The sequence below is a fragment of the Nycticebus coucang genome, chromosome 18 (genome assembly GCF_027406575.1).
Source record: "Nycticebus coucang isolate mNycCou1 chromosome 18, mNycCou1.pri, whole genome shotgun sequence".
In the NCBI taxonomy this organism is placed as follows: Eukaryota; Metazoa; Chordata; class Mammalia; order Primates; family Lorisidae; genus Nycticebus; species Nycticebus coucang.
Window position 1 is genome coordinate 60,445,604 of NC_069797.1, and position 16,568 is coordinate 60,462,171.

The following is a 16,568-nucleotide window of genomic DNA, read 5'->3' on the forward strand; positions in this document are numbered from 1 at the left end:
GCTCCTCGCCGGTAGGAAGACCCAAGTGGGGATCAGAGCCGCAGCGCCGAGCGCGCGGCTGGAGGCCTGTAGCCCCTACAGGGGTGGGGATGGGGTCACGTCCCTCCGCCCTTTCAGAGCCCGGGCGAGAGGAAGTGGAAGAGCAACGCAGCCTTCTAATTAGCACCCGGGGCCAGGCGGAGCGCTCGCGGCAGCCGCTCAGCCGGGATCTAAGGTAGTGGCGGGCCCCGAGGGAGAAAGCGCCCGGCAAGAGCCCTCTGCCAAGGCCGGCCCCAAGCCGGGCGGGTGCTGCCACCTGCCGGCCGGAGAGGAGGCCGCCGCTGGGGCGCAGGGCTGGGCTCCAGGGGGAAGGAGGGCTGCAATTTCCCCCAAGTTTCCCTATGTCCCCCAGGGAAAGCAGGCCTTCTTTCAAGGCGGCCTTGGACCACCACACCTGGGAAGGGAGCTGGGGAGGAGGGAGGCCTGAGGAGCGGGAGTGGGAGCTTGGCCACATCAGGCATGGGCAGGACTGGATTCCTGGTTTTTCCATGCCTCCCAGCCCAGCCATCCTCTGACATTCTCACATTAACTCAGCAGACTGGGTCAGGGAAGCTAATTCTTGGGAACTTTAGAGTTGACAAGAGATTTTCACTGTACTCCATTGATCATGCCCGTTTATTGGCACCAAGAAGCCTACTTGAGAGCAGACACTGAAGGCAGGAGGGTCAGATTGTAGCAGCAGGAGACTGGTGACAGAGCCAGGCCCCCATAACAGGCCTCCTTCTCCCCATAAGAAGCAGCTCTAGGTACAGTGGGCAGAGTTCAGAAGTCTGGCTTGACCAGATCAAATTTCTCCCTCTCTAGGATCAGGAAGGGAATTAACTCTCCAGGGCATTCCACATCAGCACAGTGTCTAGCATACCACAGATGCTCAGGAGGGGCCATTTCTTCAATTACTGGGATGACAGAGCACTGCAGGGGCCCATACCTTCCCTCTCCTCTCTCCACTCCTGCCAGGTCCCATCTGATGGGGAAGCAACTGGCTTCTGCGATTCTCATCTTGCCTGGCTACATACCCACCAGCTCACCTCCACCTTACCCAACCCTTCTTTTGCCTCTTGGGGTTTTGCGATAAGTTAATAAGCTGATCTCTCAGGTATGAACAGCTCTGGGAAAGGGGGCACTAAATATGGCCACCACAGCATTCCCATCTGTCACACTCATTTCTGGCCTTAATAGGCTGTAAGCCACAGGATCAACACATCAGCAGGTCTGCAGGCTCTGGCAGGGGAAGGCTGATGTCTGCACTGGTCTAATTGGGTAAGGGAAGGCAGATGTAACAGTGGGGTAGGAGGGAGTGATGCTGCCTGGCACCTCCATCAACCTACTACAAAGGTATCTAGGACCTGGGTGGAGTCCTCCTGGGGTGCAGGGAGAAGCCAGACAGCTACTGTTCCTTCTGGGGCCCAGGAAATGAGGGATCCAGGCCCCAGTGTGGGAAGAAGCCAAGTGTAGCCCCAAATGGCATCAGCCAAGTCTGGGAACTTTGGTTGTTCCAGACTAACACACTTTATTAAGCACCAACAGTGAACCAGGCTCTGCATGAAGAACATAGAGATGAATAAGACACCGTTCCTGTCCTCAAAGGGCTTACAGTCTAATAGAAGAAACCAACCAGCTTTTAGCAGATTAGTGTACTGTGGATTAAGGTAAAATATGTGTAGGGGGGTGGTATCCCAGAGCACCTAACTCAGCCTGGGACTTCAAACGGTGCCTGAGCTGGGAGTTAGCCAGTTGTAGGAAAAAAGAAAAGGAAAGGTATTTCAGGCAGGGGAGCAGCTGGACAAAGGCACAGAGTTGAGGAACAGTGTGGTGCGTGAGGAAGACCAAGAGTTCAGGATTAGGAATGCAGAGTGATGAGAGGCAGTAGGCAGGGTGTAGGGAGCACTGGAGAAATCCCATGGTGGGATGGTGGGCCTCTGCCTGGCTACAGCATTACCCACACTGCATCCTGGCCAAGGGCTTCAACCTAGGGCAGAACCCTGTTGAACTACATTCGAAAGTAAAAACTCTTTGTCCAGAATGATTTCCTATGGTCCAGGAAGGAGGTCTGGGCCATCACTGGGCATGTCTTCAGAGGGGGTTCAAGCCCAGAGAACACTTGGCCTCCCAGCTCTAAACACTAGTGAGGGCCACAGAGACAGTGTTCTCCAGCCTGCCAGTCTCTGACTATTGCTGCCATGTACCATCATGGACGCTGTTCTGTAGGTCGTGCCAGAGGAGGAAGGCACCCTGGGGAAGTGCCCCAGTGACAGTGGGCTGTTTCTCTGCCTCTGCAGGGCCCCAGCCTGATTCAGAGTGTCCATATGTGTGTTATGTATGTTTTCAGGAGGTTGTGAGGAAACAGGATGTGTTACCTGGCTTCAGCCTCCAAGGAAATGGAGGCCTGGGGCTTCCTGCCATGGAGTGCCCAGCTAGGGGTAAGGCAGAAGGTAGCGGGTGAGCAGGTAGAGGAGGCTGACAATGCTAGCCAGACCTGTGAGGACTCCAAGCCTCAGTGGCAGGTACTCCAGGGAGCGTTCCAGCTTGGCATGCAAGAGGATGACCTGGCGTTTGGTGATGCTCCACTCGCCCGAGTTGTCCAGAACATGGCGGGCCATGCGGGCCTTCTCTGTCAGGGGCAGCTGTGCATTGATGCGGGCCTCTGCATCCTCGCAATTCAGGTTGTTCCGCCGCATCAGCCGCACCAGCTGTGTGTCCCGGTCACTAAAGACATGGCAAAAGAGCATTATAGATCTTCCTACCTCTCACCAGCAAGTTACAGAGGGTGGACAGCCCTGTTAGGGGACTAAACTTCTTTTGAATCCTATCCTACTCTGGTATAGAGCCCTCCAGCCAGGGGGAAAGGCCTGAAAGCTCACTGGTCCTCTCCCATGTCACCCCACACTTTAGGAGGACCCTAATGCTCTGTGGGCTAAGCCCTTTATTATATACAAAGAGGAAAAATTTCTGTAGCAGCTGTTTGGAATGGCCAGGCCTGGATGGCTTCAGTCAGTCCTCTGCATTGGGGTCACCTCTAATACCTGTCTACTTCTATGAGCTACCTCAGCCCCTCTGTGGGAACAAGAGCAGGAGGGGCTCCAGCTTCTCTTTTCTATCATCTGAGGTCTCTCTGCTTTGTCACTAGGCTTGAGTTTTTTCAGTTATAAAATGGGGAGATTTGATCACTAGCATTTGGTCCCTTCTTAGGAATCCTGGAGAGCAAACCAAGCAAGGCCAAACACAAGGGAGGCCATCTTCTATGAAAATGAACTACAGAAGCCACAGATCTCCTTTGGTATAGGGGACAGTGTACTGCTAAGGTCATAGTGCCAATTCCTACCTGGCTGAGAACAAGGACTACATCCCATCCTTGCCAGGAGTACCACAAATCTGTGGCTAAGAAAGCCTGGTGAGAGAATGGAAATGGCTCAGGGCTCCCTGTGAGTGCACAAACTCTCAAGGTGAACTCCAGACCACAGGGCCTCTTGGGATGTGAAGACAGCACCTTCCAACAGCCCTTCCTGGGGCTGAGAAATGGTTCCATTACAGTTAGTTTAAAGCATGGCGCTATCGTAGTAATGGGATTTTTTTAAATCCAAATGCTTACCTACAATTGGCAAATTCCTCAAAAACAAGAATAATCATGTTCTAGTATAATCACACTTTGGGAAATGCCCTATGTCATTTCAAATGCACCAGGGGTAGTTTATTTTTGTAAAGTGCAGATCCCTTTGGTGATAAGCAAACAATGACTCTTCTTTCTAGCATCTCTTGGGATTTGTACCTACATGTGCTGAAAGCAAGACATGAGCAGCACCAAGGATTCTGGCAAAGGCTCCTTTGGCTAGTGAGTGGGGCTAAAGATCTCCTAGGAAGCAGGCAGGATCACTCATCCACCAGAAGCCCAGCTATCTCTGCTCAGCAAACAGACCAACCTCAAAGTAAAGTGCAGGAAGAGGAGGGTGGCAGGGGTAGCACAGTAATCTGGGGATTGCGGATGCGCTTAGCCCCTGTTCTACCTTCTTACCTACAGTCTAAGACTTAAGATGCTTTTGTAAAAAAATTTTATCTCTAGGTACAAAATTCCAATTGTGTTACTAAGGCAAAGAGAATTTCTGGTCTTTAGAGGGTCTAGTTGGCCTTAGCTGATGGTTTTACAAACAGGGAACAAAGAACCCAGAGAGGTTGCAGTTTTACATGAGGAGACATGACCCAGTAGGGGGTGCTAAGAGGACCCCTGGAGTCCCAATACAAGGCTCAAGGGATTCAGACTGGGTTTGAAATGACAGCCCACAGGGGACTCCAGGGGGAGGGCCTCCAACAAAGTAGTCTTTTGAGAGCTACCCTGTGCCCAAAATACCTGCAGAGTCAAGTGCCCACCTTATGTGTCTGCTGTACTTGTGGCATCCGGAAGTTTCTGGGTGGCAAAGGTACTCTGTAGCTTTATCTATTCTTTTACCCTGCTGGGGCTGTGACGCATTTTCTCCCACGGTTTGATCCTCCTGTTTGCTAAACCTGGATTCTGGTTTGCTGCATGTCCTGGGGGACTCTGAGAATAAAGTTCCTTCCTTAGCTGGGCTCTGACAGTCCCCTCCATGCAACTTCCTGTTCATAGGTGTTGCCAATGGGTGACTCTGGACAAATTTGTACCTCCCCCTTTCAATTTTATCTTCAGTAACTCAGAAATATCAACCCTTGCCCTGAACACTTCAAGCTGAAAGGTAAACTGTGTGAAGTAACAAATTGTGGGAGTTGTTTGGAAGGTTGTGAAGTGCCAGAGGAAGGCGAAGGGAGCTGCTGAACCACAGCAGGGAAGTGGGCAAGGCCTGGCAGCTGGGATGAAGTGCTTCCAGTGGCCAGCAGGGGGAGCCCTCCCCAAACACTAGAGAAGCCTGGGGGCCCACTTCTTCCCATACCTGCCCCCAGGAGCAACTGGCCCCCCCCCCCCCCAGGAGCAACTGGGTCCCGCCCAGAAGTTGGTTCTATAGACTCTGGGCACTGCTCCACAAACCTCTCCTAGCCGCCTTGCGGGGAAGGGCAAAGAAGAAGTAGTGTGGGCGGTTTCCCAGGGGTCCTCCTTTTCAGTCTCAGCATGCCATACACTCACCAGTATACCACCACTGTATGCTTCATGTACTTGAGCAACTTCTTGGTCTCAAATAGCAGGGGGATATCCAGAATTACATAGCGGTATCCTGGGGGGAGGTTGGAAAACCCACAAATTCAAGTCTGCAAGAATACACTGGAAATTAACTACATGCTAGGTGAGGGAAGTGAGATGAAACTGTTGGCCCCACCATTTAGAGTGCTCAGCAGAGGGGCAGACCTTCCAAGAACAGACATACTCTGAACACTAGCCAGTTCCAATGCCATTCGGCACAGGATGCTGCAGAAAATCATTTCTGGCTGGTTGATCAGGGAAGACTTTGTAGGGCTGGCACTTGTGCCGGCCTTGAAAAGTAGGCAGGACTTTTGGTACTTGAAAACAAGAAAGTGGAAGTGAGGATTCAAGGAAGGAGGACCTGCAAAGCCCAAGGAGTAGGGAGGCTCTACTGTGTAGGCTTAAGCAGAGGCCTCAGGCAATGTGAGGCAGGGATGAAGAGACAGTCAGGGTAGGCACAAAGCATCTAGTTCACCTTGATCTTGAACCCAAAGAGTTGTTATTTCTCAGGGAAATGACACAGCCAGAGCTGCAGGGGATTGGAGAGAGCTTCCAGGGATATCTGGGCCCTCTCAGCCCTACTTCATCCCAACTTTGCTCAAAACCCCCCCCAAAGGATAGGTTCCCTCTCTAGGGCCATGTCCAGGCCTGGCTCCTGCTAAGAGTCATCTTTGACACTCCATGAGAGGCTCATATGGGTGGTGGCAGCAGCCCTAAAAGGAAAGAGGCTGCTTCTCCCATCAGAGGCAGACCTATAGCCAGGAGTTGCAGGCCTGGGTTGGCGGCAGTGGGAGTGCTTATGACTGCTACCACGACTACTACACAACTCACCATAGGGGGCAGGGAGACCGCTGGCCTCTAGAAGCCAGTGCTGGTCAAAGGCGGCACCCCACCCACAGTGAGTGAACTCAACCACAGGCTGCTGCCCAGAAAAACCGCAGGCCACCGCTCCTGGTTCTCTTTACACCAGTGACCCCTATGTATGTATGTGCAAAGCTGAGAGAGGTCCAGGTGAGCAGTGAGGGTAAGAGACAGGAATATGCATTTGGCTGGAGACCCCTGGCCTGGATGGGGCAGTAGACTGCACCTCTGGAGTGTCCCACTCCAAACATTTCCAACCACATAACCAAACACACATCACACCAATTCCAGCTCTCAAGGTAATATTGGGGATGGGGTGACAACCTCAGCTACTTGGTTTCCTGTTCCCCAGGGCCTGCTCCTCAGAAAGCCCAAGAGAAGCTTGTAGTTCAACAAGGAGGTTAGAGCATGGGCTCTGATGGCTATTTTGGTTGGTAATCCCCTGCCTCCCCACCATGTGACTTTGGGCCACCTTAACAAACCTCTGTGTAAATAAGTGAAAAGAATACCTATTTCACAGCATGAAGGCAAATATCATGAGTTTTGAATGCATGTAAACTACACAGCAGCAACCCCTCCCAGCCCCTCCAAAGTGTACCATAAATGATGGTTACTATTGCAGGAGGGAGGCCAGCTCTCCAGTACCCCCATCTTGGAGCAGGAGCCAAGACCAGTTCCTTTCTGGGCCTTTTATCTCCCTTTCTTGCTCTGCTCACACTGCCTCCTCTCCCCTCACTGTCCTTTCCCCGGGCCCCCTGGGGAGCTCCTGGCCAGCTCTCAGGTTCACTGGCAAAGGGCTATTCAGCTGTCACATCCCTCCTGCTTGATAAGCTCTGCAAACCATCCTGACTCTATTAAGACATCCGCCTGCCTACACAGAGAAGTCCCCAACAGCTGGTGATCTTATCTGACGTTTGATTATACCAATTTTGACAGTTGTATTTGTTATACTCATCAGGGAAAAACTGCGACTGTGGAAGCCACAGCTGTCGTCCCCATTTTTCACCTTATCGAGCTGAAAAGCGCTTTCTGGCTTTTATTTAAGTGGTGGTGGCTGGGGAGGCGGGAGGCTTGGTGGATGACACAGAGGGAGAGCTTTGGAGCGGGTGACATTATCCAATGCTTATTTCAGAAAAGGAGAACTGCTGCCGTCTTGAAGCCCTGCAGATGCACTTGCAATTGGCCTGGGAGCGAATGCAAAAGGGCAGGAATGAAAGGCAGAAGATTATGCTCTTGGGTGGGGGATGGGAGGGGGCTGGCACAGACACATGAAGCAGGACAAAGGCAGAAAAAGACCAGAGAATTCTTGAGGGTGGAGGAAGGGAAGAAGGCCTTATGGCAAGGTGCTGAGATGAAGAAGAGCAAAGTGGGTCTAGCAGGGAGGATGCAGAGCCAGAGAAGATGGGGAAGGGTCACCATCAAGGATGTTTGTCAAGTCATCCCTCTTCTGGAGGGAGGTATTGGCCAAAGGGGAATGGGAGCAAGGAGAGGTTCCCACTTGAGGCGTGACAGAATAAGGGAGGGGTTTGGCCATCACCACAGTGTAAAAGACCAAAGAAAATCTAAAAGTCCCCCCCCATGCCCTCCAAGAAAGAACACCTCAGCATTAGGCCTGAAAATAGGGAGATAGGCATCCAGGCCTGGAATTTGGAGGCCCAGGCTGGGGGGACACATAAGCCAACAGCTGGCAGGCAGATCTCCAGGGCCCTAGGCCAGCCTCTCACCTGATCCCAAGACACTGCTCTCTGCCATCCCACTCTTCCTGGTCACTGACCCCATCTAGGACAGACAGGTCACCCTACCCAGCACTGTCTTGAAGAACAGGGCTTGAACCATAGTGTATTGCTTGGGAGAAGGTTCTTGCTAACTGACCCCAGACTCCTGCCAACACGCTCCCTCCTTTCAGTCTTGGCACTTCACCTGGCTGTCCCTGAGCTTGCTGGAATAACCCCTCCATGGGGCTCTAGCCCCAGAGAATTATCCTCCACTTGGAACCCCTCCCCTGGCTATTCTGGCCATCTTGCCTCCCCACCCCCCCGCTCTGACTTTCAGACTATAACCTTGCTTTCCCAGGTAGCTCAACCAGCACCAAAACTGACAGACTGCAGTTTATATTTGTGAGATAACTATCACTGACATAGACTCTGAATCCTCCCAATAGATTTTCATGTTGGCATTATTATCCCCATGGCACAGAATTGGGGTTGGATCACTCGACAAAGTCACAAGGCTAGAAAATGTCAGGGTTAAGATTTGAACTTAACCAGCTATTACTACTCCCATCCCTACTAGAAAAACCAACTTACTTCCTGGGATCATGGTTCAAAAACCTCTGTGTCTCTTCTCATTAAACTGTCAACCTCCTTAAGAGTTGAGGGACATGTGCTTCTTTCCTCTGGGGCTGGTGGGGGTCTGCATGGCAGGGGTGTCCATAAGCAGTGTAAACTGATCAGCCTCAATGACCTGCTCCCTACCCATGGCCAAACTTTCTGCAGAGGAGAAGGGTCCTGGCCCTGGAAGGAAAGGACTTTGCCCTCATCCCTGGCCCTGGCCCTGGCCCTGGCCCTGGGTCTTACCCCGAAGGAAGTACTTGAAGGTCTCCTTCATCATTTCCTTTTGGATCTCAGGATGAGTGATGGCGTTGAGCAGCTGCCGTCGGTCAGGCTGGTTAAAAATCAGGTCCCCCAGAACCTTGCGATTGATGTCACCATTCTCCAGCAAGACCTCAGTGCCAAAGGTCTCCACAATGCGCCGGTGCGCGGGGTATCCTGGCTGGACAACTGTGGCATGAAGAGGAGGCTGGGTTACTCTCTGGAGCCACCAGGCCAGCCAGAGGACCCCAGCTGACTAGAGACAAGACGATAGGGAACCCAGGGTGCTTCTTTCAGGTGGAGCAAAAACAAATGAGGGGAAGGAAAGCAGTTAAGGAAAAGAGCAGAGTGCACAGAACCTCTTCTGTTCATAATGAGGCAAGCTGGGATTGGGAGGAGACATCTAAAGAGAGGGAAGAGCAAAGAGCAGGCGGTAGAAGAAGAAGGCAAGCCTTCTTTCCTCTGAGATTTACAAAAAGGGAGGCACAACAAAGAAAGGAAGCACAGGGGAGTGGCCACGTACAAGCCCTAGTGGCCCCCTCCAACTCACCATGCCGGGCAATGACATCCACATCAATCACCGCACAGCCCAGCTGCTGGAACACCTGGATCACTGAGCTCTTGCCAGAGGCAATGCCTCCTGTCAGGCCCACCAGGAACATCTTCCCAGGAAAGAGAGAGGTCCGAGAGATTACGAAGCCAGGTACCTGGAAATAACGAGAGAGCGAGGCAAACTCAGCCGATCAGGATGGTCCACCAGAGGGAGAGGCAAGCAGGACCTGCCTGTCGGAGATGAGCAGGCCTAATCAGTTTGGGCCAAAACACCTGGGAGACCGGAAGCAAAGGGAAGAAAGGGAGGCACAGCCTGGCCAGGGAGGCTCCGCCCTGAGTGTGGGGAGCCCTGGGGCCATCTGAAGAGAAGAAACCCTCAGGAAAGGCAGCCAGTATTCTTTTAAAAATATTCATAAAAAAGGCAAACACAGTGCAAATGCTGAGCAGGCAGAACCAGGCCAGGTGCTGTTAGGCAAAGTACTTTCTGCAGGAGGCAGTATCCTGCTGCAGGCCAACTTCCTATGGCAAGAAGACAGACACCTGTCCCTCCTTAGGGTATCCAAGACATTTTTCAGATTCCCACAAGCCCTCCTCTTGGCCTCCCTTTTCTAGCCTGGGACACCGAGGCTCACAGGGAAGAAATGGCCTGCCTACAGCCACCCAAGTGAGTTGCAGGAAAGTCGAGAGTCTGGGCATTTGGCCCCTCTTTTGCCTAACAGCCCTCCTCCCCATAGAAGGTCACATGATCCACCCACTGCGAGCACCAGCACTAGGACTGGCTGGGCAGCTAGTCTGGACCGATGCTCATTTCTTCTCCACAGCCCAGAAGTGACCCAGATGGGAGCTCAGCAGCAAGCAGTATCTCAGTGGCCACAAAGCCTGAGATTTAGAGAAGTACAGACCTAATCAAGTAGGAACATGAAGGAAAGGGTGACAGGTGGGTGGTGTGGCAGTGTTGCCTTTTTTATGAATATTTTTAAAAGAATACTGGCTGCCTTTCCTGAGGGTTTCTTCTCTTCAGATGGCCCCAGGGCTCCCCACACTCAGGGCGGAGCCTCCCTGGCCAGGCTGTGCCTCCCTTTCTTCCCTTTGCTTCCGGTCTCCCAGTTGTTTTGGCCCAAACTGATTAGGCCTGCTCATCTCCGAGCTCAGTGTTATGGTTTGTGGCTCTTTCCGACTAAGCAGCAATAGCACTGCACAAAGGTTAAAAGTGTGACTTCAGGAGCGGCGCCTGTGGCTCAGTGAGTAGGGCGCCGGCCCCATATACCGAGGGTGGTGGGTTCAAACCCAGCACCGGCCAAACTGCAACCAAAAAATAGCCAGGCGTTGTGACGGGCACCTGTAGTCCCAGCTGCTCGGGAGGCTGAGGCAAGAGAATCACGTAAGCCCAAGAGCTAAAGGTTGCTGTGAGTCCTGTGACGTCATGGCACTCTACCAAGGGCGGTAAAGTGAGACTCTGTCTCTACAAAAAAAAAAAAAAGTGTGACTTCAAATCAGCTCCCGGATCACATGCTGTGCAACCCTGTCACTTTCCTCTCTGCACCTCAGTTTTTTTTCTCCCTAAAATAAAGTTTAATGGATCATAATGCTGCCTCACAAGGCTGTTGTGCAGACTGAATGAAAACATGCACATCCACAGCCGGGCACAGTGGCACATGCCTGTCATCCCAGCAACTCAGGAGGCTGAGGCAGGTGTTCAAGGCTGCAGTGAGGTGAGGCTGGGAGTGGTGGCTCACACCTGTAATCCTAACACTCTGGGAGGCGGAGGCCAGTAGATAGCTTGAGTTTGAGACCAGTCTAAGCAAGAGTGAGAACCCATCTCTACTAAAAAATAGAAAAACTAGCTGGGAGTTGTGGCAGGTACTTGTAGTCCCAGCTGAGGCAAGAAGATCATCTGAGCCCAAGAGCTGGAGATAGCTACAAGCTACACTGATGCCATGGCACACTACTCCGGGTGACAGAGTGGGACTCTGTCTCAAAAAAAAAAAAAAAGGCTGCAGTGAGCCATGATGGTACCTGGGTGACAGAGTAAGACCCCATCTTCAAAAAAGAAATTAAAAACAAAAGAAGGAGACAATGCACACACAGCCCATAATACACTGCCTGATGAGTGGTAAATGACTAAGAGATAGTTGTGAGAGTGTGACAGAGGAGAAAAGTTGGGGTTACAGGTACTTTCAAGGCACAGGAAGAAAAAAAAGACTTTTATAAAGTCATATCCCTATTCCTGCAACCTCAGATTATCACATAACAGACTTTTTAAAAAGTCATGTTGCATATTCTGGAGCAAATGGGGTTACTGTGTTTTGGATTTTATTCCCAGGCTAGAAGCAATGAAATCCAAGGCCAGACCTCTCACCCTTCCTTAGCCTCACATCACTTCTCTTGGACCTTTAAATCTGTCAGAGGACCTTTTCTGCTAAAGAGCAGATTTACTGTCCTAACTGCACTTTGCTTGAGTTTATACTGAAATGAGTTTGCCTCCTCTGAGAACATACCAAGTGACAGGAGAGCCAGCTGCTGGGATGTGACTGAGCATGACTTGGGGAAGTAGGGGCCCAAGCTAGAAATTTAAATCTGCCTCAGCTCATGCCACCCTGGGTGCCAGGGTGGAGAGGGAAAATACCCATCACAGAACCACCATCCAAACTGAGAGACTATTTTATCCTACCATTTAAAAATCATTTCTCCTCAATCTCTCTGAGGCTGGAATCACCCCAGGTGATCTCCCTTCAGGTTACAAAAAGAGGAGTTAAGGGCAGGATTCAGTTGTAAAAGAAATAAAAAGTTGGTCCTTCCAGCTGAAGCTTTAAAATAGAAAATCTAGGGACAGCATTTTTAACCCCACTCTGTGTTGTTCCTAAAGCAAGGAGAGTCGCTCCTCTTCTTCTGCAGACCAAGCTGGAGGAATAGGAGTGGGACTTGAGGATAAGTCGGGCCTAATGACCAGGCAAGGGCCAGTTTCAAATGGGACACAATCCCTCATCATTGAAAGCAAGCCACTGTTACCCGGTCACTCAACCTTGCCAGGCTCAACTGAAAGGGCTGGAAGACCATCTGGCTGAACAGACCTCAATACCCCCGTATGCAGATGCCCGGGGCTCTCCTGAGACCTACAGAACCAATCTCTTGGGATGGAGCTGTCCAGGCAGTTCTGGTGTATAGCAGGACTCAGAATAGATCTTAACTTTCATTTACAGTGGTGGAGACTCAGCCCCAGAGAGGAAAAGAAACTTGCCCAGGCCACAGCTATTGGCAAAGGCTAGATGAAATTCAGGGTTTATAACCCCTAGTCAAGACCCCTGCCTTTAATGTACTCAAAAAGAAATATATATATATATATATATAATATATATAAAATAATGTTTTGAGATAGTGTCTTGCTCTGTCACTCAAACTCCAGTGCAGTGGGGTCATCACAGTTCACTCCACCTCAAACTCTTGAGCTCAAAACAACCTCCTGTCTCAGCCTCCCAAGTAGCTGGAACTACAGGCTCCAGCACATACACATCAGGCTAACTTTATTTATTTAGAGACAGAGTCTCACTATGTCACCCTTGGTAGAGTGGCGTTAGCTCACGGCAACCTCAAACTCTTGGGCGTAAGCGATTCTCTTGCCTCAGTCTCCCAAGTAGCTGGAACTATAGGAGCCCACCACAAGGCCTGGCTATTTTTTTCTCGTAGTTGTCCCTGGTATTTTAGCTGGCCTGGGATGGGTTTGAACCCGCCAGCCTTGTTGTATGTGGCCAGCACCCTACCTACTGAGCTACAGGTGCTGCCTTTTTCTTTCTTTTTTTGAGACAGTCTCACTTTGTCACCCTGGGTAGAGTGCTATGGTGTCTCAGCTCACAGCAATCTCAAACTCTTGGGCTCCAGTGATCCTCTTGCTTCACCTTCCCAAGTAGCTGGGATTATAGGTGTCTGCCACAATGCCTGCCTATTTTTAGAAATGAGGTTTTGGTCTGGCTCAGGCTGGTCTTGAACTCCTGAGCTCAGGCAATCCACTCACCTAGGCCTCCCAGAGTGCTAAGATTATAGGCATGAGCCACCAAGCCCAGACCAATTTTTCTATTTTTTATAGAGATAGGTTTTCACTCTTGCTCAGACTGGTCTTGAACTCCTGGTCTCAAGTGGCCTCCTGCATTGGCCTCCCAAAGGCTGGGGTTATAGGCATGAGCTACCACGCTCAGCCTGAAAAGTTTACCTTCACATGATAAGAAAAAATAAGGAAAAAAACAAAAAGAAAGAAAAAGAAAAAATAAGGAAGATAAATCTACCTGTAGGCAAATCAATTCAGAACCAAAGAGAAATGATATCTTGATTATTATACTGTTTTCTTCCTGCAGAATGGAAGGACAAAGGGGCTTGTGGACAGCGAAGGGCACAAATGTCATCTCTAGGCTCCTAGGGTAACCTAATAAATATCTGCCTCTCTTGGTGCCTTGGATGACCATCTGTGGAAACATCCACAGCTGCTTGGCCTATGCCAGGAAGGCCAAGGGGATGGAGGAACACATGCCCAGGGAGGCTCTGGGCCCCTGGCTTCAAAAGGCTGGACAAATAACAGCTGCTCCTGTCCAACAAGCCCCTCTGTCACTCATTCCACTGTGCTTAGAGGCAACAGTTCCTGGGAACTCTTGGGTAACCAAAAAAAAAAAAAAAACAGGTCTTGACCCTTGGGAAAACTGGAGACAGACAATAAGTAACAAATGAAAACAGCTGAGAACAGAGTGCTGCCAGGTGAGCAGGAGTGGCCAGGCAGGCCTTGCCCTTGGTGGCTGTATGCATGCCCCTCACAGATCTGCCGAATCTGTTGGGGCAGGAAGCTGTGGCGAGAGAGATTTCACTGACCTCTCAAGGCTCAGCAAGGACACAGATGCCTTTGTGTCCCTCCTAGACCACCCAGGCACACATGGACAAGTGACCACCATTGTTCATGACCCTCTTCCTGCTCTGGCTCATGTCATCATTCTCCAGAATCCACTGGCAGAATCCACCTCCTCCTGACCCCTCACAAAGGTCTCCAGGCCCTGTGTGACCCCTACCTCCGTGCATGCCCTCTGTTTGTCACATTGACCTTTCTTCTGTCCCTGAGCATGCTGGCTCATTCCTACCTCAGATCCCCTGCGGCGTACTGCTCCGGCTGTACTCACCTCGTGGTTGGCTTCTCCTCATGTATCTGCACTCACCCTGTCATCCATTTAGACACCAGGTACTGTTCAGCTTGGTATTTGCCCCAAGAAGCTTACACTCTGTGCAGAGTTGGAGTGGGGAGAGAGGCATAAAGAATAAGCTCATGGTACTCTTGGCAGGGGTGGGAGTGCCAAAGGGTAGCAAGAATGATGGGGGGTATCGCTGCAAAATGAGGGACTAGAGAAATCTCTGAGTCAGGGCCTGAGAGCAACCAGGGAGCAAGTCACAGTCCTCCCTGAGCAGCCTTGTCCAACATCCAACCCCAGTCAGGCCCCTGGCATCGCTCACCTCTCTACTTTCCTTCCCTCCAGTACTCATCACACTTTGTACTTCTATTTCTGTTTGTGTGACTTTTTTTTTCTTTTGAGAGTCTTGTTCTGCTTCCAACTCAGGAATGCAATGACATCCTCATAACTCACTGCAGCCTCAACCCTCCTGGGCTCAAGTGATCCTCTTGCTTCAGCCTCTTAAGTAGCTGGGACTATAGACCCAAGCCACCATGCCCAGCTTGTTTTTTTATCTTTTGTAGAGACAAGGTTATCTATTTTGCACAGACTGGTCTCAGACTCAAGCAATCCTCCCACCTTAGCTTCCGAAAGTGCCAGAATTACAGGCATGAGGCACCACACCTGGCCTGTTTGTATATGTTTACTTAGCAGTCAGCCCTCCAAACCAGAAAAGGTTCAAAGTGACTCCCATGTAAAACTATTTTTATTCTTTTTTTGAGACAGTCTCACTTTGTTGCCCTCAGTAGAGTGCTGTGGTGTCACAGGTCACAGCAACCTCAAACTCTTTGGCTCAAGCGATTCTCTTGCCTCAGTCTCCCAAGTAGCTAGGACTGACTACAGGTGCCCACCACAATGCCTGGCTATTTTTAGAGACAAGATCTTGCTCTGGCTTAGGCTCAGGGTGGTCTTGAACTTGAACTTGCTCTGGCTTATGTCAGTGGGTAGGGCTCCGGCCCCACATACTGGCCTCACTAGAGTGCTAGGATTATAGGTGTGAGCTACTACACCCAGTAAAACATACAACTAAGACTATTTTTCAATGTTAGATAAAACAAGTTCCATGAAGCCATAAGCCATGTCTAGCTTGTCTTGTGCCTCTTGTCTCTAGCACCATGTATACTGTCCATCACTTACCAGGTGAGTTATGTTGGTCAAGTTACTTAACCTTTCTTTGACTCAGTTTCTTCATCTGTAAAATGGAGCTAATGGCAATTACCTCTCTGAGTTGCTATGAAAAGTAAATGAGATAATATACAAAGTGCTTAGAATAGTGTCTGGCACACATAAGCACTCAATCCATATTCCCTATTATAACAGTTATGTTAGAGGGAGTGTTTGATAACTCTTTATAGAATTAATGGGCAAATGACTCCATAACCAAGTCTATGTATCAGTGTAAGGAAGAGAGAAAATACTTGGGGTCAACATTCTCTTGTTCATAGCAAAAGGAGGCTGGAATGAACCTGTCCCTTTTTCCATTAAAACAGGCTACTTGCTTTGGCCCTGAATCAAGGCCAGCAGTTTGCTGAAGCTGTTGGTTTCAAGCAGGAGCCTAAAGAATTATCTTTCTATGGTCTGTTGGCCATTTCAGAACTTTGGAAATGTAATGGTCAATTCATGAGAAAGAAACAGTATGAGTCATTGGTGATAGATGTAGGCTATTGTGTATTTGTAGTCTTAATACTGGGGTTCCAAAATACCCATAAAATATTATTATACTTATCTCACAAGGATATTTATTTGTTAGAATTATAATGCTGTTAAATCTTAATTACAGCTCCCCAAAATGACTGTGGGTTTTTACCCAAAATAAAAAGAGAATTCTACAGTAAAAAAAAAAAAAAACAACAAACATGCTACTTGCTGCTAGCCAATCTCTCCTGGAAAAAAAATGAAAACAAATAAAACACCCAATGGGTTAAACAAATAAGGAACTGATATTTGAATGGACACACTCTTATCCCTTGGGAGAGTTTAGGTCATTGCAGCCTCTAGCCACAAAGCAGCTAGTGTGACCCCTTTAACGAAGCATCAGACATGTCACCCCTCTACTCAACACCCCCAAACAGGTCCCATCTTAGTGAGCACAACCAAGTCCTTTTTTTTTTTTCTTTTTTTGAGACAGAGTCTCACTATCTTGCCCTTAGTAAGAGTGCCGTGGTGTCACAGCTCACAGCAACC

General features: G+C 50.0%; 1 protein-coding gene and 1 non-coding gene across 7 annotated transcripts in view; one reads left to right on the forward strand and one right to left on the reverse strand.

Moving 5' to 3' along the window:
• Positions 1-1,476: 1,476 nt before the first annotated feature.
• DCAKD (dephospho-CoA kinase domain containing) overlaps positions 1,477-16,568 on the reverse strand; it is a 32,607-nt gene continuing 17,515 nt past the window's right edge. For 2 of the 6 annotated variants that reach the window (XM_053570170.1, XM_053570169.1), the window contains exons 2-5: positions 9,185-9,341; positions 8,620-8,823; positions 5,129-5,216; positions 1,477-2,745 (exon numbers count right to left, since the gene is read on the reverse strand). In XM_053570170.1, coding sequence (XP_053426145.1) covers positions 2,454-2,745; positions 5,129-5,216; positions 8,620-8,823; positions 9,185-9,296 — 696 coding nt within the window. In that variant the 5' untranslated portion in view covers positions 9,297-9,341 and the 3' untranslated portion in view covers positions 1,477-2,453. The other 4 variants (XM_053570172.1, XM_053570174.1, XM_053570171.1 and 1 more) reach the window with 4 other exon arrangements.
• LOC128571448 (small nucleolar RNA SNORA2/SNORA34 family) lies at positions 15,885-16,021 on the forward strand. Its single transcript, XR_008375861.1, has one exon. It is a non-coding gene; the product is annotated as a small nucleolar RNA SNORA2/SNORA34 family (small nucleolar RNA).